Below are 24,587 nucleotides of genomic sequence, written 5' to 3'. Positions count from 1 at the left end.
TTGTTGTCTTGTGGATCGGTTCTAAGTTAAAGATGTGAACACTGTCCAAATACTTTTGCCCTGTGTGTGTGCAGGCATATTCTTATGTCTCACGGTGGGAGGTGAGCGTTAGGATGGAAGACGCTTTTTACTCCGTGCAAGACATGTGTACGAAGCTTTCCACTTCTTCTCCGTATGGATCATAAGGTTGCTTTGATGTCTGTGTTCATAACACGGGGCTTAATCTGGTTGCGTGTGTGACCAAGCACGTTGAATACTTATTGCATTGCAGTGACATGTCCGTTCAAGCGGGATTCTGTCACTTCGCTTAGTTTGCTGCTTTTCTAAGCGTGGCATTCTATGATTGCCGGTCACATATGTAATCGCGTGCGCTATGCGATTTTGATCTATTACAATATCTTTTGTAGTCAGATGTATTTCTGTCTTACCGTAAGTATGGGATTTCCGCACTCCAAGGCGCTGTGTGCTCAGTCGTGCTCTCGTGCTAGAAACAAAGCTTCTGACTACAACCATATGGTATATTGCCTAGTAGATGACACCAAAAATGACAGACCTCTAACAGGGGATCCAACACCACTACTCAGAGCCGTAATTGCACCTATCATGGAGGAAGCCCTCATTGAAGGGTACATTAATGAAAAAGAAGCATCTTTCCTTACACCAAACAGCACAAGGCCATCGGCATTCTACGCACTTCCAAAAGTGCATAAAGGCATCAGACCACCACCATGATGGTGTAACGCTCACCTGGTTCCCACGGAGGCGCGGCGTTGAAGGCGCAGAACTCTGAAGATGGACAGGAAGGGCCCCTCTATTCTGGCTTCCCTGGCTCGTTGGATACCCTCCTGTGCGTGAAAAGGGAGTATTACCAACTATGGAACAATGCTCAAGCCTCCCACTCCCTTCCAACCCTCCACGATACCTCCTCCACGATTCCCCGTGAAGCCTCACCTTAGGGTTTGGAAGGATGAGCTCTCCATCCTGCTTCTGATGCAGGGGCGCGTTGAAACCCAGTTACTTCACTGGATTGAGGATTGATGGGAGTTCAGGTAAGCTTGACTGTTCAGGTAAGGCGCTGTAAAAGTTCTGTTCAAAAGTTCAAGCTTAATAATAATGTTCATTGTCTAATTGCAGCAAGCGCTAATGCTTATGTCTTTTTCCCCTTAGGGGCCGGGGTTCGGAGTGCCGGAGATATGGCACCGACCCGAAGTGAAACAGTTCTGGATGAGCGCTCAGGTAATATCTTTGCATTCGCTCATTCAATGTCTTTGTCTTTTTTCCCCATAGGGGCCGGGGTCCGGAGATGCCAGGAAGCGGCAGGACCCGAAATGCAGTGGGAATAATCCAACAGGTAAGACTTAAAAGGAAACTGAGCTTTCCTTATTCCTTTTCTCCTCTCACCTTTGTTCTTGTCTTTTTTCCTCTAGGCGCCGGGGCGTAGCTGAATCCGGAAGATCGCTGCTGAAGATGGAAGCGCCTTGCAAAGGTGAGTAAAGTGCAGCGCTGCAGCGATCGAAACGAAATGCCTTTAAAATGATGTCTTCCTTTTCAGGGCCGTTGGAGAAATGACTCCGGGATGCAGATTTAGCAGGTAAGGGCTTTTCTTCTCCTATTCTCTTCCTTTCTCCCCTTGCAGGTGTTCCAGGGTGCTGGCAGGCGTGGCTGAAGTCAGGATGCAGGAGCTGACACGGTGAGCGTCCAGCTGCTAGGTGCAGAACAACGCGAAGCATGTGTGGCTGTTCGGGTGGGGTTTAAATAGCCTTGGAAGAAGTTCCTGGTATGTATCCTTCCACCAATCAGGTATGTATCCTTCCCTGACCACACCCGGGTGGTGAAGTAGTCCTACAGGTTAAGTAGTCCCATTCAGGCCTCAAGAGGGCCTGGATGAAGCAGCAAGGTCTGCATCAGGTAAGTGTGCACCCAAGCACTTAAACACATATCCTCTTCTATGAGCCTGGCGCCTAAGGCGCCAGGACTGGGGTCCGCTATGAACCTGGCGCCTAAGGCGCCAGGACTGAGTCCAAAGGGCCCCGACTTGGGCCCGCTGAGACTTCCCTGGGGAAAATGATGTCTGCCTCTGGGGTTGCTGGGCCCGGCCTGGCTCCTAAGAGGTAGGCATCATGACAGTACCCCCCCTCAAGGCCCCTCCCAAGGTCTTTTCCTCCGGGGGTTTTGGTTTGTGCGGGAATCTTCGATGGAATCTTTGAATTAATCGTGGTGCGTGAACATAGTTACTGGGTTCCCAAGATCTTTCCTGAGGTCCATATCCTTTCCAATCAACAAGATAGAAGAGTTTCGACTTAACTATCTTGGAATCTAAAATGTCTTTCACTTCGAATTCTAATTCTCCATCAATTTGGACAGGGCCTGGGGGCTCAGACAGTCTGGTTCCAGGTTGTACTGGTTTTAGAAGAGATGCGTGAAAAACGGGATGAATCCGCATGTTGGATGGTAAATCGAGTTTAAAGGCCACTGGGTTGATAATAGCTTTGATGGGGTAAGGCCCAATGAATCTGGGATTAAAAGTTCGCTGACCCTTGAGGGGTAGATGTTTAGTTGCTAGCCATACCTGATCTCCTACTTGGTAAGGAGGAGTTTTACTTCGGTGCAAATCAGCGTTTTCTTTATACTTTTTCTTGGCTTGCTGTAAGTGGGTTGTAGCTTCTTTGAAGGCTTGGGTTATTGTGGAATGTAGGTGATTTACTGCAGGCATCTCCAGGGTCAGAGGTGGATCTAGGTCAGAGGTCCGAGGATGGTGACCATACAGGGTATAAAAAGGAGTCTGTCCGGTTCCAGAATGCACTGAATTGTTGTATGCATATTCTGCAATCCAAAGGATGTCCTTCCAATTCAACTCGGATTGGTGTAACATGCACCGCAGATATTGCTCGAGAGTCTGATTGGTTCTCTCGGTTTGTCCGTCGGTCTGGGGGTGGTGGCTGGTGGATAACCGCACGTCTATTTGTGCTAGTTGGCAACATTTCTTCCAAAAGTGGGAGATAAATTGACTTCCACGGTCTGAGACTAATATGGAAGGGAAACCATGTAACCGCACTATATTTTCCATAAATTCCTTGGCCAAGGTGGAAGCTGACGGCAATCCTTTTAAAGGGATAAAATGGGCCATTTTGGAGAATAGATCCACTATTACGAGAATCGTGTTGTAACCACCACAAGGAGGCAGATCAGTTATAAAGTCCATTGACAAGGTGTGCCAAGGTGCTGGTGGAATGTCCAAAGGTTGAAGTAGGCCGGCTGGCCTTTTCTTTTGACTCTTATTTTGGGCACGGATTCCGCAAGACAACACAAATGACTTTATGTCTTTTCTCCAAGAAGGCCACCAGAAGTGGCGTTTGATCTTTTCTTCTGTTTTCGCGATACCGGGGTGTCCTTCCATTAATGATTCATGATGACGGGTAATGACAAGTTCCTGCAATTCTTTACTTGGCAGAAATAACTGCTCTTGGAAGTAGGGTAAATCACCCTTAACGGTGTAGTGAGGACCCTTTTGACTCCATTCCAGTAAGGCAGAAGAGTCAAAAAGCTGTTTTACTTGAGCTTGGATGTCCTCAATGGTTTGCAATGAAGTCAAGCCCAGAATTCTTTGTTCCGGTATGATTGGCACAGGTTCTAAACTCGAATTGGGTTCTTCCATGCCTATCCGGGATAAGGCATCTGCCTTACCATTCTTGCAGCCAGGGCGATAGGTAATTACAACATCAAATTCCGCAAAGAATAAAGCCCATCGGAGTTGTCGCGAAGATTGAGCTTTGGCCGTCTTTAAATACTGCAAATTTCTGTGGTCCGTAATTACGGTGATGGTGTGTCTTGCACCGAGAAGATAGTGACGCCAAGCCTTGAAAGCTGATTTAATAGCCAGTAGTTCTTTGTCGGTAATTGCGTAATTGAGTTCAGGTGGAGAGAATTTTCTGGACCAAAAGGCTACAGGGTGTAGTTGGTTAGTTTCTGGGTCTCTTTGCGACAGGACAGCTCCCATGGCCGAACTGGATGCATCGGTTTCCACGATGTAAGGGAGATCTGGGCGCGGGTGCTTCAATACAGGTGCAGAGGTGAATTTGGTCTTCAGGTCCTGAAAGTCTTGTTCAGCCTCAAGAGTCCATTCAAACCATTTGTTTTTCTTTAGGAGAGCTGTGATGGGTTGAACAGTTCGAGAAAATTCCGGGATGAACCTTCGATAGAAATTGGCAAAGCCAAGCATGCTTTGCACTCCCTTCACAGAGCTAGGAGATGGCCATTTGAGAATGGCGTCCACTTTCCGCGAGTCCATTCGGATTCCTTGAGGTGTCAGGATGAATCCGAGAAACTCCACTTCTGTGGTATGAAAAACGCATTTTTCGAGCTTGGCAAATAATTTGTGCTGGCGCAATTTCTCAAGAACTGCCCTAACATGGTTTCTGTGATCAGATTCTGAGGAGGAATACACCAGGATGTCGTCAATATAAACGATGACACAAACATCGATAAGTTCCCGAAGAACATCATTCATGAAGTACTGAAAGGTGGCAGGTGCGTTGCACAAACCGAAGGGCATTACTTGATATTCGAAGAGCCCAAATTTGGTGCGGAATGCAGTCTTCCACTCGTCGCCCTCTTTTATACGTACCAGGTGGTAAGCTCCTCGGAGATCTAGCTTGGTGTACACACGAGCATCTTTTACTTGGTCGATAAGCTCAGGTATCAGGGGCAAAGGGTAATGATTCTTAATCGTTATCTGATTTAGGGTGCGGTAGTCAATACAGGCCCTAAGGTCTCCTTCCTTTTTAGGTACGAAGAACAAAGCGGAAGAGACTGGTGACTTTGATGGGCGAATGAAACCATTGGCCAGGTATTGATCCAAATACTGGCGCAAATGCAGGTTCTCAGGTTCAGTAAGAGCATAAATCCTACTACAAGGTAGTTGTGCATTGGGTACCAAGTCGATTTGGCAATCGTAAGATCGATGGGGAGGTAAGGTGTTAGCCTGCTCTTTCTGAAAAACGTCTTGGAATTCTTGGTATTCAGATGGTAGCTGTACAGGGGTGGAAGTTACAGAGGCTAGACCCATAGCTGGATTCCTTGGGTAACAGGTTGGTTCACAATCAGGAAAAGTTATCTTCTTTGCTCGCCAGTCTATTCTCGGATTATGTGTTTCTAACCAAGGGATTCCAAGAAGTACTTGAAATTGTGGGGCCTTGATCACATCAAACACGATTGCTTCCCGATGTCCGTCCTGACCCACCAGAGTGATTTCAACTGTGGAATGCGTTACAGGCCCTGAGGCTATTTCGGTTCCATCAACTGTAGTAATTACATCTTGGGTTACTTTCGGGCGGAGAGGAAGCTTAATCCTGGAAGCCAATTCACGGTCTATGTAATTTCCAATAGCTCCACTGTCTATGTATGCTTTTATAGCATGCAACTGCTGAGGCTGTTTTGGGTTCACAAGCACCATTGGCATGACAAAATGCGAGGTCAAAGAGTTTGTTTTCAAGCTCGGCAAGCGGACCCCTACGCTTGTCGGGCTAGGTCGTTTCCCGAACCAGGTGTCAATAACTCGTTATCAGTGGCTCCAACCACCTTCTTGGGTGGTTTAACTGGACAACTTTGAAGAAAGTGACCGGAAGTTCCGCAATACAGACAAAGTTGCATTTGTCGCCTTCTCTCTCGTTCCTTCTGCGTTAATGGTCCTTTAACACTGCCAATTTGCATAGGTTCGGAAACGTCAGTACTCTTGGAGTTAACGTGGGTCTTGATAGGTACTCTGGTTTCATACTTGAGCCGATCTGCTTTTCTATTTTGAAGTCTGTGATCAAGTTGAACCACTAAGTCTATGTAGTCTGCGCAGGCCTGGGGTGGATCTACTATCTGAGCTATAACATCTTTAAGCTCTCCACGCAGGCCTCGATGAAACAATGTGATCCTTTTATTTTCAGGCCATCCGGTTTCCACAACTAGTCTATTAAAGGTGGCGATATAGGACAAAAGATCCTGATTACCTTGTCGTAAGGATAGCAGTTCGTTGTCAAGGGCCTGTCCCTGCGAGTGTCGAGCGAACAATCTTTCCATGCTGGCCTGGAAGCCCTGGAAATCCCGGAGAATGGGATCATCCTGATTTACCAATGGAATAGACCAATCGGCAGCACAGCCACTGAGGTAAGATAGTACAAAGGCTACTTTGGTCTGGTCGTTGGGGAAGGCCCCGGGCCTGCATAAAAAGTGTAAACGGCATTGGTTCATAAAAACGGCATATTTCTTGGGATCCCCCGCAAAACGTTCCGGCGGGGCCAAAGGCATGTGTCCAGGTAGATTGATTTGTACCGGGTTATTCGAACCCATTGTTGTAGAAATATCTCCGGAAACAGGTAAAGGAGTGTGCTCTGCCTGGCCCTGCAATAACCTTTTGGCCAGATCATCAGTTCTTTCCTTGGATAGGATTAGTTCCCTTCTGAGAGCATTAGTCTCCTGGCGGGCTGAGTGCACTTCTGCCCGTAATTCCCCTAAAAGATGGGCCAGCTGATCTGTCTCGGAAGTCTCCATAGCGCCCAGGTGGGAAATTGTGGTAAGGCTTCGCGTTCTGTAACGCTCACCTGGTTCCCACGGAGGCGCGGCGTCGAAGGTGCAGAACTCTGAAGATGGACAGGAAGGGCCCCTCTATTCTGGCTTCCCTGGCTCGTTGGATACCCTCCTGTGCGTGAAAAGGGAGTATTACCAACTGTGGAACAATGCTCAAGCCTCCCACTCCCTTCCAACCCTCCACGATACCTCCTCCACGATTCCCCGTGAAGCCTCACCTTAGGGTTTGGAAGGATGAGCTCTCCATCCTGCTTCTGATGCAGGGGCTCGTTGAAACCCAGTTACTTCACTGGATTGAGGATTGATGGGAGTTCAGGTAAGCTTGACTGTTCAGGTAAGGCGCTGTAAAAGTTCTGTTCAAAAGTTCAAGCTTAATAATAATGTTCGTTGTCTAATTGCAGCAAGCGCTAATGCTTATGTCTTTTTCCCCTTAGGGGCCGGGGTTCGGAGTGCCGGAGATATGGCACCGACCCGAAGTGAAACAGTTCTGGATGAGCGCTCAGGTAATGTCTTTGCATTCGCTCATTCAATGTCTTTGTCTTTTTTCCCCATAGGGGCCGGGGTCCGGAGATGCCAGGAAGCGGCAGGACCCGAAATGCAGTGGGAATAATCCAACAGGTAAGACTTAAAAGGAAACTGAGCTTTCCTTATTCCTTTTCTCCTCTCACCTTTGTTCTTGTCTTTTTTCCTCTAGGCGCCGGGGCGTAGCTGAATCCGGAAGATCGCTGCTGAAGATGGAAGCGCCTTGCAAAGGTGAGTAAAGTGCAGCGCTGCAGCGATCGAAACGAAATGCCTTTAAAATGATGTCTTCCTTTTCAGGGCCGTTGGAGAAATGACTCCGGGATGCAGATTTAGCAGGTAAGGGCTTTTCTTCTCCTATTCTCTTCCTTTCTCCCCTTGCAGGTGTTCCAGGGTGCTGGCAGGCGTGGCTGAAGTCAGGATGCAGGAGCTGACACGGTGAGCGTCCAGCTGCTAGGTGCAGAACAACGCGAAGCATGTGTGGCTGTTCGGGTGGGGTTTAAATAGCCTTGGAAGAAGTTCCTGGTATGTATCCTTCCACCAATCAGGTATGTATCCTTCCCCGACCACACCCGGGTGGTGAAGTAGTCCTACAGGTTAAGTAGTCCCATTCAGGCCTCAAGAGGGCCTGGATGAAGCAGCAAGGTCTGCATCAGGTAAGTGTGCACCCAAGCACTTAAACACATATCCTCTTCTATGAGCCTGGCGCCTAAGGCGCCAGGACTGGGGTCCGCTATGAACCTGGCGCCTAAGGCGCCAGGACTGAGTCCAAAGGGCCCCAACTTGGGCCCGCTGAGACTTCCCTGGGGAAAATGATGTCTGCCTCTGGGGTTGCTGGGCCCGGCCTGGCTCCTTAGAGGTAGGCATCATGACAGATGGCCAATAGTTTCTGGGATTAATTCAAGATTGGAACCCATGTCCCAATATGTAGACTGTTTTTTAAGGGACGAAATACTGAAAATGACATCTTATGTGAAGGACTCCACGGCCATCCTAAACCTACTCTCCACGTTACAATTTGACAGCAAGAACCAATGGCTTGTCACCATGGACATAGAGGCTTTATATACAAATATCCCACAAACCGAAACAGTAGAAATGGTTAGACGATGCCTGAACAATGACCAAAGCCTTTCCAATGGCCATGCTGGTTTCATCACGCACCTGGCAGAAATTGCCCTGACCAGAAATTACTTCTTATGCGAAGGCACTTTCTTCCAACAAGTTTCAGGAGCAGCAATGGGGGCCACATTTGCCCTGTGTCTGGTAAACCTCTATGTCGAGTACTTTAAAACAGAGCACATCTACGCCAGAACAAATCCATACCATGCACAATAATTAAATGGAAGAGATACATTGATGATGTGCTCCTTATCTCCTAAGGCTCAGCAGACAAACCTACCACATGGCTTAATAACTGTAACACGCATTTGAAACTCAGTATTGACAGTAGCAAAACAGAAACACATTTCCAGGACCTACATATCATGGTACAAGATGAAAGACTAAGCTACAAAATATATAAAAAAGACACAGACAGGCATTCCCTTTTACAGTAAAACAGCTACCATTCAAGGGCACTAAGAGACAACCATTCATTCAGCCAGTTTCTGCGGTATCGCAGGATGTGCACACTAACTCAGGATTATAACACACAAGCAGGAGCCCTCAAAAGACAACTAAGAACGAGGGGCTATCCAAAGAAAATCATCAATGACACCTACAGACGAGCGAAAAAAATACCCAGAGAAGTTACCCTAAAACAACATCCCAAGTCTGGAGACCGAGCAGCCATAACAGCAGTTCTGAGTTATTTTCCACTCTTTAACTCCCTGAAGAAAGAAATAAGGAAACTGTGGCCAATCCTGAATACAGGTGCATGCAACCTTGCCTGCCATCCTTTGCAATCAAAAGGAGACAGAGCATAAGAGACTGGTTGCTACATACTATGAAGGAAATTGACATGAAGACCCCAGAAGGGACTATCTGGGGGACAAACAGAGCCATGGGCCATACCCCATGAGGAGGATTTGCAATGTGTGCATAAACCACTTGAAGCACAAGCATCGACATAGGATTGAAAATCTCATGGGAAAAAAGAAATTTCATAAATTGTAAGAGCAAAGGAGTTGTCTATTTAATTACATTCCCTTGTGAGCTACGATACGTGGTCATGACAGTAAGAGTAATGAGGAAAAGACTTATCGAACATAAGTCCTGCATTAGAAAAAACAGACTCACAGCCCCTCTGGTGACCCATTTCCAAACCCATGGACATATCCAAGAGCAGTTCAAATGGACAATACTAGAAAAAATAAGACCACCACGAAGAGGAGGCAATTTTGCAGAACTATTGCTTAAACGTGAACAACATTGGATATGTTGACATAACACAGTCCAGAATGGCCTAAATCAAGAAATCCAGTGGCACGAACTAGCACTCATGAAATAAATGTGCAAAACCCACATTACATCTGCCACAACAAAACACATTGGGCCAGTCTCTGTGTTTACCAATACATACTAACTGAACTGGTGCCTAGTGACAACATTGTGATGTAAAGCAGACAGTAGCCCCTGATATGGGTTTAGATACACACCAGACCAATGTATTCAGCACCTATGCACAGCACATATTTTCTGAAGTGAGGACTGCAATACATAATTACAACAATTTGTGTGAAAATACCTAAGTTACAAATAAACCAATTTCTTCCCTAAATGTAATTTACCACTGGCAGATTGTGAATAACAAGCATCATACACAAAATATCTTCTTGTGATTGTTCGTGCTCATTCAAAGATGGCTGATGGAAAATATGCAATCAAAACAGAAGACAGCCTGCATAAATAGACATTACATCACCTAGCAACAGCTTTGCTGACGCACAACAGCGCAAATGAGTATGCAGCGCCTTGGAGTGCGGACTTCCCATACTTACAGTAAGACAGAAATGCATCTGACTACACAAGATATTGTAATAGATCAAAATCATTTAGTGCACCCGATTACATATGCGCCCGGCAATCATAGAATGTCACACTTAGAAAAGCAGCAAACTAGGCGAAATGACAGAATCCCCCTTAAATGGACATGTCACTGCAATTCAATAAGTATTCAATATGCGTGATAACACATGCGACCAGATTAAGCCCTGTGTTACGAACACAGACATTGAAGCAACCTTATGATCCAGATGGAGAAGAAGCGGAAAGCTTCGTACACACATCTAGCGCAGAGTGACACATCCTAACACTCACCTCCCACCGTGAGACATCAGAATATGCCTGCATACACACAGGGCAAAAGAATTAGGACAGTGTTCACATCTTTAGTTTAGAACCTATCCACAAGACAACAAGAAAACAAACACGAGAAGGCGGGGTTATGGCAAAAGCGAAACCCACCTGAGCGCTAGATAAAAGCGACATTGAGAATTGCCCTGAAATCTGGCACTGTTAGGATGAAAAGTTGAAATGAATATATGGGCGGAGCACATCTGGCACCACCATGCTGGCCACAGCGGTCGTAGGGACCACTACAAACAGCATGGCGACACATAGTGCCCCACCTGTAATTGCCAATGAAGCATGAGATGTCAATAAACATAAAAAATCACAAAAGGCTAATTCCAATCCCTCTGCTTAGGGGATCTGGCCACTGACCAACACATCGGGGATCTCACACAACAAACAGAGACCAGGATCTCATCAATCAACACCACCCAGACATAAACTATGGACGTCTGGGTTTAAGGTAACGCTCCACTACCATATTATGAATTTGTTGTGGTAGCTGTAATTAAGTAACTGCAATATGCATATACAACTGTCAATGTTCCTTGGTGGGTGTGCCCTCAACAGAAGACGATGTAAATGAAAAAAGCAGATATCCCAAAGAACTAGTAATTATTTGAACTCATGCAAAACAGCATACATAACAGCAATATAACTCAATTGGACACAAGCCAAAATATGTCCTAATATTCTCCTTTGGTGGTTGTGGTAATCACTGCCATATCATATAGAGAAGATGATCTAAACAGACGTTGCAAATTAACGGTCCGGATGAAGATGACGAACGAGAGAAAGTCATTGAAACCGGTCGACCACCTGGATGGGTGATACCCCTGAAGAAGATACGGGATACGCAATAGAACCAACACCTCTGAAGTGGAGAACAGCTTTTCTCCTTTTACCAATTACTTTTGATCCTAACAACTACTTTACAATTACTTTTGATCCTAAGTACTGGGGTTACTTGGAAACTTATGATTGATTGCCGAGAATAAAATAAAACAACTGTCAACAATAGGGTGCCAATCTGCCCCCAAGAGAAAAAGAAAAAGTAAAGACACTTTTTCGGCCAATCAATACCTTTCCCATACCCTGAATGAAAACTTGTGTAGTCCATAGAGGATTGCCTGAAGACTGTCTTCACAATCAAATGAAAAAATAGTTTTAGACTTGATTTTAGATGATTTTGGGATGACCAACAAATCTTTCATTAGATCTATATAAATACTGTTGACACACTTCCTGGAAGGTCAATAAACAAAATACGGGACATGTATCCTCTGCGGAAACAGTTCCATCATGAAATCTTTACAGAATGAAAATATGCACTGCTTAGCCATTTTATCTGTTGTCCACCAAGAAACATACTTGAGGATCGCACCTTGTAGATATAGGGACAGCTCTCCTTTTTCTTTCCCTATTAGATAGGCGGTCCACCACCTCCTACCTAGGGATAGGCACTCCACACACACAGGGAAAGGGTGTTCTTCCATTTAGGGATTCCGATAGTTCACACATTCACTGTAAAAAGAAATAATACTCGAAGTATGCACTGAGGGGACAGATGTGTGACACAAAATACCTCTGTGCTAAGAGGTTTAATTAACACTGAAGTTTTAATGAATTATTATTATTATTATTATTATTATTTTATATGGTATTTATTGTATGTGGGCTGAATTTCAGGAAGCAATAGAGCACTTTAGCAATCCTAATAGGCAGGACAAGGTGAGGAAAACAGAGATATAAGGCAGCTGCAGAGCTAACGATGGGGGAGGGGAGAGTGGGCAATTTGTCAGCAAGGGATCTACATGTAACCCGGGGAGGATAATGGAGGGTGGATTGGGAGTGGACCTAGGTGTTAGGGATGAGTCATTCCTTGGAGAGGAGGCTCTTGAGCTCCTACCTGAAATGTAGAAGCGATGGGGAAAGGTTTGTGCTGGTGGTGAGGAGGTTCTAGAGTCTGGGGTGTAGACAGACAAGGGCTGTCCCCTGGTTCTTTCCTTCATGCCACTGTAGATTTAATGTCTGCACATATCTGTACTTCTGGTGGATCATAGGCCCCCTAAGGTTCTGAGTTCCTCAGTGTGGTAGCTTGGAGACCTCAGGTCGACAGCCTTGTAGATGATGCAGCAGGATTTGAAGATGATACATGCTTGCAGGGTGGGAGGGCAAGTGCATTACGATGAGGATGTGGTTGAATTTGTGGAGTCATTTGATGAGTCATGGTGCAAAATGGAGGACACATGCACTGCCACCATCCAGGTGGGAGAGAGTCAAGATCTGAAGTTATATTCTGGGATGAAATGCTTGATTATCTGCAGGAGAGGAAGTCGGTACCAAGCCGTTTGTGTCTTTGCTATGTGCTGTTTGAAGGAGTGGTGTCTGTTGATGTCGAACCCAAAGGAATTGGAGAAGGTGTCCAGCTGAGAAGCCCTCAAGAATCATAGCAGAGAAACAGCTGTGGATGTTAGGTTGCTTGGTGTTGTTGGTCAGCAGTAGTGATTCAGTTTTGTTGGGGTAGAGCTTCAGGTAAGCACTGGATATCCAGGACTGGATTAATGTGAGGCATGCCTTGAGCCTGTGGATGTCTTTGATGGAGAATATCTTGAAGTAGAGCTGCATGTCATCTGTGTATTGGTGGTTGTGGAATGTGGTGTGGAGCTAGGAGGGATCTGAGTAGTTCTGTGTAAAGAATGAATATCATTGGGGAGTGTATGGACTCTTGCAGGACTCCACAAGTGATGTGTAGAGTTGGTGAGCTGGAGGAATATGTTTGGAAAAACTGGTGGCAGTTAGCAAGGTAGGATTTGAACTAACTGAGGATGATCTTGTTGATCCCTATGAAGTGATGAAAAACATTGGTGAGTGTCTGGTGGTCCTCTGTGTTGAATGCTGCTGAGAGGACAAATAGAACCAGGAGGCAAGTATAGCCATGCTCAACGGTTCTTAAGAGCATTGTCAATAAACTTGGTTGTAGGATTTTCTGTGCTGTATCTAGATAAGAAAGCAGGTTAGTAGGACTGTAGGAGGTTTTTGGCTACGATATGTTGGAGGAGTTGCGTGGCTATTGCTTTCTCAAGAATCTTACTTAGGAATGGAAGATGGTGATGGGGTTGTAGTTGTGGATGTAGTCACGATCCAGTGTTGGTTTCTTCAAAAGCAGGCAGATTTTCCCAGTCTTGAGGATTGAGGGGAAGGTTGCTTGAGTTATGGAAAAGTTGATGATTGTCAGGTAAGGGAGGAGCACTTCAGTTGGAAGGGTCTTGAGCACAGATGCAGGGAGGATGTTGTCAGCCTACAAAGTGGCCTTGAGGGATGCTAGGGTGGCAGTGAAGTCTTCTATACTAAGTGTCTTTAAAGTTGTCCAGGAAGTTGTGGTTTGTGAGATGGGATGTGTAGTGTGCTGTCAGCTGTGGCGTTGGTATCTATGCATTGGTGGATGATGCTGATCTTGTTGATGAAGAAAGAGTTTATGGCAGTGGATTTATTGATACAGTGTGGTATGTCTGGATTAGATAGAGGGTGATGCAATGCTTGATGGCTTTGAAAAGGGCTCTGCTTACATTGTTGGCCTTGGCTATACTGTTGTGGTAGTAGGTGGCCTTTGCAATGTTGATCAGTTGTCTGTTTGTAGCACAGAGCTTCTTGAGCAGTGTGAGATTGGATCCACTGCAGGATTTTCTCCAAGCCTTTCTTTTCTTGGAAAAAGAAAGCACTGAAAGGGTGTTCTGTCTTACCTAGAGAGGATTGGAGGAATTTGCCCATTCCTCTCTGAGCCCAACTGTACATCTATTGCATGAGCCAAACACTATGGGGGATTGATTACTGTAATGCTCTATTGATAGGACCTAATAAAAAATGGCTACAAAAAAAGTTACACAGAACAACGCCGTCCGCATCATCCAAACTAAATCTAGACATCAACATTTCTCTAGCAGTCGGCAATACCTACACAGGCTCCTGGTGCACGCACAGGTTCACTTCAAGACAGTGGTGCTCATTCACAGATGCTTACATAGGATGCTGCCATTCTAACTTAAAAAATGTTGCCCCTTAATTAGCCTAGACGAATTCTGCGCTCGACTGATCAAGTGCTGATTACCAATCCAAGCTTCAAGTGGACCAATGGACTGGGAAAATCCTTCCAGGTCCTTTCAGACAAGCTTTGGAACTCCCTCCCTCTGGCATTGAGACAAGAACAAAAAAACCTAATGTGGTTCCAACGAGAGTTAAAAAACCTTTTTCTTCAAGTAACTTTATCTGTGACCTGATTTAGACCCTCTGGTCCTTGTCCCGTCTTCTTTTGTCTTCTTGTGTTGATGTTCTGGCACCCTGATGCCTGCCGGCTTCTCGGCGCCATGTACAAATAAATACAAATAAATAAATTAATTTATTAAAGAAATGTACCATATTTGATCCATTGTAGGTTACTTAATTTTTAGAAAGTAGATAATGAGCACCTCAAAATATATGACAAATACATTTCCTTCAATAGGAATGGTACAAAATAATTTAAATCAGTATGAAAGTATACCAAGTCTGAATGGTAAGGATGTTTCTCTAGCTAAATGATTTGATTATAATAAGAGAAAAAATGCATGAGCATTAATGATAACAAATTATTGAACTTTTGTAATGATTTCTTTTGTAGCTTCCTTTAGAAGTTAGGTTGAAACATGTACAAAGGGCTCTTAAACATGGTAACCTTGCCCCCTTAGCATGTACCTAAATGTAATTTACAATTTAAAAACACTAACTGTTCCCGGTATAACAAACGCTGTTCCAGCATATCTTAAAGCTCATTATCAGTCGGTAATTCGTGGTGTCACTTCTGTCCCCCCTTCTTATGATGTGTCTTTGTAGATGCGTAATTGTCGACCTTGTTCCATTGCAAAATCCCAGTGATGGCATAAGATTGTGTAGTAGCATTATTACATCACCTATTTTCAGTTTTAGCTCGTGAGGAGGCATTTCATCCTACAGCGTTTGGCTCTGTAGAAACTGAAACATTGAGCCGGTAATTAACTGTTCATTGACACTGGAACCGCCACGCCCTCTGTGAAGAGAAGTGGGGGTGGAAAGAATGAACTTGAAATTATTCTGAATGTTTGTGATAGTGGAAGGTGAAGGGGGCTGCGTAGAACCTTGCTCATTCTGCTTGTTGAAATGATAGCTGTTCTTGAAGTGAGTACACCTTGTCATTTGGACACAGAGGGCAACCTAACACTGAAAAATTGCATTAGCTGAGTACGGAAACATACCTAAGCATTTTATTTATATAGATGTTGCTGGAAAAAGTAACAGAATGTATTATTTTTGTATGTAAAACTGGAAAAGCTGCAAAATGTAAAATAAGAAAAGGTGTTTTACTCATGTTTTACTTACCATTTCAATGATGAAAATTAGCGTCCCTATGAGGCGAACCCAGCGATTAAATCGAAGTTCTAAATACTGTAAAATAAAAAAGAGATAATGCTATAAAACGTCAGAGAATCTATAAAGGTTAATCATATTGAAAAATGCAAGAAGTAAAATTGAGAAATATTACTTATTGCTATAATGTATTTGCAACATTTTAAATGATGCTTTGATTACTGATTAAAAACCAGAAGCAAACCATGATGGAAATTCAGTAGAAATATTACATTTTAAATTATGTAAGCAAACAGCAACCAAAAGGTAAACAGAAAGTTTTTGAACTTGCTTATAATGGGGCCAATTAGTACACAAATAATGTTGTTCACATTTTATGACAATGATGAGTTATTGCTACATCTGGGCATAATGTACATCGATGACCACACTTTACAAAGGGATCATGTGTAAAATGCTACCTGAAAGTCCATGTAAATCACACCATATTCCATAAAAGGCCCTGTTCCCTCCATTGTTTGTAGTCTGGCATGGAGTAGCTTGCTCTGACGTAACTTTCTCCATGTTGGAGCAGAAACACATTTTTAGAAAAACATGTTTAAAATTACCATTCTTACTCCACATATGCCCCACATTTACGTGCACTTTTAATAACCTTTACGACCTACACCTTAATGATCAGTTGATGAATGTTCTAAGACAACTTTGACGCAATATCAATACAGGAAAGCTACCCTTCAGATAATAGGACCCTAGCACACCCCAGAAATGCTAATTTGTAAGGTCTTGTAGAAGGTTTGACCAGCCACAACTTATTCAACTGTACACAACTTACTTTAAAACACAAATTCCCCAATACCAAATGAATTCTTGCATGAATCAGTCATTTGTGGATTAGATTTAACTTACATATTTGTAAGTTACAACTTGTAAATCAGGTCCTTCTCACAACATGGTTGCAGAGATGCCCTTCAAACAATGTGTAAGCAAGGAGCCAGCCTGCACAGGTCATCAACTGTTTGCTCCAGAGGTGTCCCTACCTTTTGTGGAATATGTATGGCTACTGGTCTTGCAGGGACTAACATTTCCCGATGTTTTAAAATTGTGTTAATAACAGAAACATTTTCAGAAAAATAATAATACAAGATCCTTCATCAAATTTGCAAAAATCCCTATTTTTAATCATGTGCACAGCCACATCACTATGCGGACTTGAACATGCACAATGAAACTTGTTAGTATTTGGTCCATTATTCTTTTTCGGAATTGGATGTGTTCCTGGGCAAGTAGATAAAAGATAGTTTTGCAGTATTTCATACATGTTTTGCAATGATATTTTCATATATGAGTGAACGTGAACATTATATGCCTGCAGCAGGTGTGTTTTAATAACAATGAAGTGCATTTTCATTATGGCATAGCATAACATGCATGTGTAAAATGCATGACTAACACGTGTACCCATGTATATTACACCTTGCTATGTTTTCATTAATTTGATGGTGGAGAGAGGGCGCAGACAAGAATGTATGTTTCCGCCACCCCATCCTCTCCACCATAGAAATATACCAACGTTTGTGACACTGTGACGTTTTAATGCTGGTATAAATGCTATGAATTCCAATGTAATCTGACAGCTTTTACAACAGCAAAAGGCAGGTGGCTTCCATATCAATCCATTGTAAATGCTGCCTGCCATGTCTAAATGGCCGGTGTTGTTTACTCAATTTGCACTGCAGTGCAAAGGGGAAGTGTGAAAGAAATGATGCCAGCATTTTAGACCTCCTTCTTGAACTTTGCAGAGCCAATGACGAAAATGCCCTAAGGGGACGTGTTTGCATCTAAGTGCAGACATAAAAGTTCCACTCTGGGCCATTTACCAGGACCAAATGCATACTAGCACTTCCCAAATTGTCTCCAATATTTTGGAGACCAGTCCCTCGGAGGCAGTTCAACCGACAGCACGTTTGCACCATAATTATGGTGAAAAGCGCTATATAAATGACAAAATGAATTAATGAAATTTGGTTTGGTTTTAACTAATTAAACTGGAGAGAAGCTGTGATCAAACATCATTTGATTACAATTTTATTTTGCAAAAGCTGGTGAACCAAGAAGGGTTCAGTAAAGACTCTTTCTGAAAGATTTGCTTTCTTTTCCCAATATTTCCATTCCAGGAGACAGGGAGAACAGGAGGGGTGCCCTGGATTGGGGTCTCATTCAAGGTCCAGTTTGTTTGTCTTTTGTTGAGATTTAAAATTAAATTAAACACTTAAGGAATCGGGGGTGGTGCTGAACAGTCAGAGTTTCACTTTACCCTGCCTGCAGATTATACATGAGAAACAGGATGAAGATACTGCAGAGAATGTCATTGCCTTTTTCACTAATGTACATCAACCAGCTTTCAAGGGATGCAGGCTATCATTCCATCCACCCCACCTTTGGTGGTTGCCCCAACTCTAGATCCACTGCCTCAGCCACCTCTGGTGCCAACGGTTTGTCAACCCACCATGAGTGCTTGCAATCCTCTGACCCTGTTTTCGGGTGAGGCCACGATCCCTAGGTTTTCACAGATACCTATTGCTTCCTCTTTCGCTACATCCTTGAATGGAGGTGGCAAACACTATGGATGGGACAGTATCATTTTCCAAGTACCCTCTAGACAGGTACCTGGAGGGATGGGAGGTAACGCGGACAGTGACCATTTTGTAATAGTCCTTGATCGATGGACATCAGGTGACTTGAAAAATGTGACCAAAGACTTTCCTAACATCCAGGTGGGTAGCCTCAGCATTTTATTGAAGAGCTCCAAATGTTATAATCCTTCCTGGGCTTACAAGAATTAGTTGATGAGTATAATATTGCCTGCAAAGATAAGACAATGGTCTGCTGACAATACCAGGCCAGGAGATGCATTAGAACTGGCTCAGAATAGGATCTTAGCTTCCATCCATACGGTGTGCCCCATAAAGACAGATTGGGACAAGATACGTAATTGTTGGCAGAATAAGGGAGAATCCCCGGATGATTACTTAGACCTACTGAAGGTGGTGTTTTCACAGAATTCAGGCATCATGCAACATGATGGAACTGCCCAACAAGCAATAGCTACTTCTTTTGTTTCCGGTCTGCAACTCATGCTTTAGGCCCAGTTAAAAACAATGTGTGCAGGTTGAAAGAAAAAAACCTTTATTGGAACTGCCGAAGGTGTCCAGTCACTGTGTAGCATGCCAAGAATAGAGTAAAAGAATATTGAAATAAGCTCATGACACTACAGTTGCAGAACCAGTGGGGAAAAGAGCCATCATTGGGTATGGGATGACTTAGGTATGGTTTTGGAGGAAGAGGGGAAGAGGAGCACCCACAAGGAATCAACTGTGACAAATTGTGGAATATGTAGATCCTATGGCCTGTAGTTATTTTCAGCAGACAGGGCACTGGAAGAGTGGGTGTCCATACAGACCTTGGTGCAAAACTCCTCCACCCTTCTTGGACATTTCGATATTTTAGGGTTGGGGAACGTCCAACTCTAAAATACTGAAATGCGAAACCAAACACAACAGACAGAACCAAACAGAACAGACCCACCAAAAAGAAGAACACTAATGAGATATCTTGAGCGAAGAACTCATTATATACCCTTTGATACCCAAAAATCCAGTGTGGCTGTATATGCAATGTGAAGTTGCGAAGTCATTTCTTTTTTAGTTGATATAGGAGCCAATTAGTCACACATAAGGTCTGGTTTCAGGACAACCCTTTGTCCTCTGAAACAGTAAAGGCAATATGCATTTCCAACACTCCAGCTCCACATCCCGTTTCTGAACCTTTAACCATCACTCTAGGAAAGATCACTGAAACATGCTTTCCTTCTTAGCCCTTCAGCACTCATTAACCTGTTAGGGAGAGACTTGTTGTGGAAGTTAAACTTTGCAATTTATTGTACCATGGATGAAGTGTTACTGAATGTTACCAGTAGAAACAATGAGGAGGTACTAGCCACTGTGTATGTTCTCCAATTTTATCATGAGCAGGAACCAGATAACAGGTAATACACAGATTTGCAAGATTTGTTTAGTGCAGTTACCAAATCCCTGTGGTCACTGCACAATATTGAAGTAGGCTGTATTAGCAATACTTAACCCATTAAGATCATGTTAGACCAGTTTCAGATACTGCCACATATTCTCCAGTATCCTTTACAACCAGAAGCCAAAGGGGGATAGTTCCAGTGATAGCATCCCTGTTAAAACAAGGGAACGTAGTCCCTTCATCTAGCCCTAGCAATACTCTAATTCTCCGGGTCAAGAAGCCAGGAAGGAATACCTATAGATTTGTTCAAGATATAAGAGCTGTAAATGCATTAGTTACCTCTGCTTTCCCAGTGGTACCCAATCCAGCTAATAGTATGGCCTCATTACAAGTTGGGCAGTAAGTGGAAAAAGTGTGGGTATTGTAATTACTCCCACTTTTACCACGCTCTGTCAAATTAGTGGGTCCCAGAAAATAGGCTCTAATTCTGCCAGCCGAATTAGCCCTGGCCGAATTTCTACCAAAAATTAATGGAATTACCCCTGGCAGTAATTCTGCCAATGGAATTAATGCCATGAACAAAAATTGAAATTTGCATGACATTACAAGTGGAAATACCACCACAAATGGGGGGTAATTCCTCCAAACACAGGGTGCAGTTATCACCATCTAAAATGGGGAGATGAAAGCATCCAGGTGATGTAAATGAATCCACAGGCGCCAATAATTGGCACCAAAATGGCATTTAAGACACACCTCCTCCCTAAACACACTTCTAAGCAACATGCAAACGCAACCAGACATTCACTATGGCATCCACAGCCCACTACTGTTCATTGAGCTCAAGCAGCATGCAAGGCCACAGCGAGGAAGGATACAGGCACCACGCAAGCAGAGAAGGGTGTTGTGGAGGCCGTCCTTCCCGATGACACTGACTGATGAAAAATTAGTCAAACTGTATTGATTGGGCAGGCACACTATCGAAGACCCTAATTGAGGCAGATCTTCAGAGCACCATCATCTTCAGAACTGCCATCTCACCCCTGCTGCAATGGGTGCCCGTCCTCCACTTCTGTACCACATTTGCATCGCAAAACACTGTTCGGATGCTGCATGGCCTATCCTAGCTAACATTCTCCAAGTGCTGGAAAAAGTGTTGAATGTGCTCATGAGGAATGCCCATCACCACATCTCCCTGCCCACCACCCAGGCCCAGGTGCACAGTTCTACACCATTGCCCAGTTTCCCAATGTCATAGCAGCACTGCACTACAGACATGTGTCATTAGTGCCCACTCAGGCAGTGGAGCCGGTATATCGGAACCAGAAACAGTGTAATTCCATGAACATTCAGATGACATGTGATGCAGATCTCACAATTAGCCACTCAATCTGACAATGGAACCGAGGCACAGATAGAGCTATGAGGTATGAGAATGCATGTAAGCAAACTACAAGTTCCTTAATGCCCATTCTAAAATGCATGAAATGAGCAGTAGCCTTTACCCACTTCTGCCGGCCACAGACTGTAATCAGAAAACTCTATAGGCTGTCCTGGTAGGCATGAAAGCAGACACACAATTCCTTGCATCAATCAAGGCTCCTGTCAAGTCCAACAAGCCATTCCCAGTCAATGAACTGGGATAGACCAGTAAATGCCCTTGCCCCATTGCCATAGCATGAGCTCCATGGGGGATGCCCAAACAGACATAAACCCATGAACTATGATGCAGGACACACTGCACTCTTCTGTTTGTGCCCACTGAAAGCCACAGACCGCTCCCAGTAATGTATGGGGTATCACCCACAAACACACAGGAGCATTGGAGCACACAATGGCCACTATAACAATAGGAATAGTAAATAGCGCTTTGACAACCAAAAGTCATGCTCAACACTGTCCTTCCTACCTGTTGTAATTGACTCTTTTGGCTATCCACAGTTAGCATGGTTGATGACATCTGTGATGCATACTGGTACAACACCGGAGGAAGCATATAATGAGGCACACACGAGGACCAGAACATGCATTAAGAGCACATTTGGACTGCTGGAGGGAAGGTTCAGGTGCCTGCACCAGACAGGTGGGGCACTCATGTACAACCCAGTTAGAGTAGGAAAAATCATTGTCATATGTACAATGCTGCACAACATGTCCAAATGTTGGAATATTCCAATGCATCCTGATGAAGACAATGCACCCCTGGATTTAATGATAAAGAAGGTGCGTGTGAGAACAGGGAACATTGGGATAGACGTGAAGAAGTGAGAGAATTATGCATAGTTTCACAAAGCCCTAATTGACCACACTTTTGTATCTTTTACTGTACTGTGTTACCTTTCAGTTAATTCACATGTTTTACTGAAAGTAAGTGAAAACTGGAGCCACTGGGTGTAGTCCAAAGGGATGTATTTAATATGTAAACACCCTCACCCTAACAGCTTACCCTCCACACACCCTCGTCCCCAGCACTAAAACCTCACCACACACTCATCTTCAACACCTTACCCACACACTCATCCTCAGCACCTTACCCTCTCCAAACCCTTGTGATATGCAGTCAGTCACATGCAAGTGTCTATTTCTTCTTTCTCTTGCCACCTTTTTGAGTTGAAGTGGTGGGACAAGAATTGTGCTGCTGAGAGCACCTTGGTGGTGTGCTTGCCATGGATCCCTTTGTTGGAGTGACTGACACTGAACCAGCAGTTTCGATCCCCCCCGGATATGATGGAGAATGAGGGTTACATTCAGTGACACAGTCTCATTAGTGTGAGACACGTGCTCGGCCAACTCCCACAACCTTCGGCTCATCAGTGTGATGCTGGCTGTACCATCTGCTGAATGCCAACACAAATGGTACAGGGCAGTAGTCACCCTTCGGAAGCACCATGCACGTGCCTCGCATTGCCTTGCATTGTCCACTTGTTGTCATCTCTGTCCTCGCCTTCCCCAAAACCGGTACGTATTGATAATTTCAGTTTTTTCTGTACTATATGAAAATAACTGATGTGTATATATGCTCATTGCCCTTTGATCAGCCTTGACAAAGACAACTGTCGAAACACGTGTTGGCTGAAGGGCTCAAGTGTTTGATTGCACAGAAACAAATTAGAACATTAAAGAAAGATAAACAAAAGACAAAAAGGAAACAATTTACAGATCAACAAACATAATACAGAGGAAGTATAAAAGTTACTAAAATCGTCATTACTATACATTAGATAATAGATTCAAAATAGATTTGACATTTGAGAAGATAACTGAAGATTTAAAATAACTATATAACATCGATCTGTAAGTGATTTCAACCCGGCACTCCACCTAAGTCAATGCCTAGCGTGTGATGCACAGCTGGAACCCTTAATTATTTATTTATGTCTATAAATTCTTTTATTTCTGAATGATATACCCTTATATCATGCCCCTCTCTTTGAATACCCCCTCGGTCATACTGAACCAGGAAGCAGGCTGTTTTGCAAAGTTAAAAAGATTTATTTTAGGTATTTTCACTATACATATATATATATATATATATATATATATATATATATATATATAAAACACTATTTAATGGTTTATACAATGATCACCTTTGGGGTGATGTCACAATAAATCTCTTTAATCACACAGAGTATTGGTAGGAAAAAGAATGCAGCATAGAAATAATACTTTTGTGTGGGTTCAATCAAAATGCAAGTGATCACTCTTTCTCCCCGCACACTACTCAATCCCCCCAATATGCAGTACAAAGAGATGGAAGGAGAGAAAACAGGTTTCAGGAATACACACTCAACAAATACATTATCAATCCCAATTTCCCACTAGCAAACACAGAGAAAAACAGGAATGATTGCAACTTGTCAAAATGGTTTTGAATGTGGGTTTAAATGAATGGTGAAAACACTGAAATTGGATTTAATTCACTAAAATGGATTTAATACTAGTGGGAGCCACTTTGTATAGTTTCAGATAAACACTAGCAATGATTATTGAGTAAATAGCAAATTGAAAACTTAAGTCTGAGGTCGGATGCAAGGTACAGCTGTTTCACACATGATAGATTTGAGCCAAACGAAAAATTTGCGGCAAACTTTTCTGCGTGCGGTAAGCGCGATTGCGGAAAAACTACAAGGGGTTAGAATACGGTTTTGGATTCATTGCAAAGCTGAGGATGTTAGCTTCAATTTGCCACGTAAATTCATTTCTAGCATAAACGGTGAGGAAGTTATCAAGGTTTTTGTAGAGGTCGTTTTTTTTCAGAAAGAGTCAAAATTTGTAAAACAAGGTTGCGCTTTTTTAAAATTACAAACAAGTTTCTTATACTAGGGAAACTATGAAGCCACAAACTACACAACAGCACATCCACCAGTCCAGCGACGCCACTGGCTGGGTTTTGCCCGCCGAGATGCTTGCCTTTCTTCAGCAAATACATTAGCGCAAAGATGATTTTAACACTACTATTACCAAAGGACTATAGGGATGAGAGAAAGATTCAGGTAAGACCAAAGATTTTCTACAATGCACTTCTGAAGATATGAGAGAGTGGGTTTGGATAGGGATGACTTATGGATAATACATATGCTAGAGACAATCCTATGCTATGGATACTCACTACCACTGTTTGGAATGGACCCGTCAGGGATCTGGTCAAAGATTTCTGGACTGGAATTCTGCTAGCACACCGGACTGGACTCAAGGCGCTCTGGTTCTGCACTCAGCACAGCACTCTGGACACTGCACAGCGAAATTGGACTGGATCTGATGGGTTGGTTCTGGTTCGCTGCTATCTG

General features: G+C 43.7%; 1 protein-coding gene across 1 annotated transcript in view; it reads right to left on the bottom strand.

Moving 5' to 3' along the window:
• LOC138514086 (sodium-coupled monocarboxylate transporter 1-like) overlaps positions 1 to 24,587 on the bottom strand; it is a 606,141-nt gene that overhangs the window by 502,848 nt on the left and 78,706 nt on the right. Inside the window, exon 2 of the mRNA XM_069629351.1 lies at positions 15,778 to 15,843. Coding sequence (XP_069485452.1) covers positions 15,778 to 15,843 — 66 coding nt within the window. The remainder of the gene's footprint in view (positions 1 to 15,777; positions 15,844 to 24,587) is intronic.

This window comes from Ambystoma mexicanum, chromosome 12 (assembly GCF_040938575.1).
Source record: "Ambystoma mexicanum isolate Mex_15411 chromosome 12, UKY_AmexF1_1, whole genome shotgun sequence".
In the NCBI taxonomy this organism is placed as follows: domain Eukaryota; kingdom Metazoa; phylum Chordata; class Amphibia; order Caudata; family Ambystomatidae; genus Ambystoma; species Ambystoma mexicanum.
This window is presented reverse-complemented; position numbering and strand designations above follow the sequence as displayed.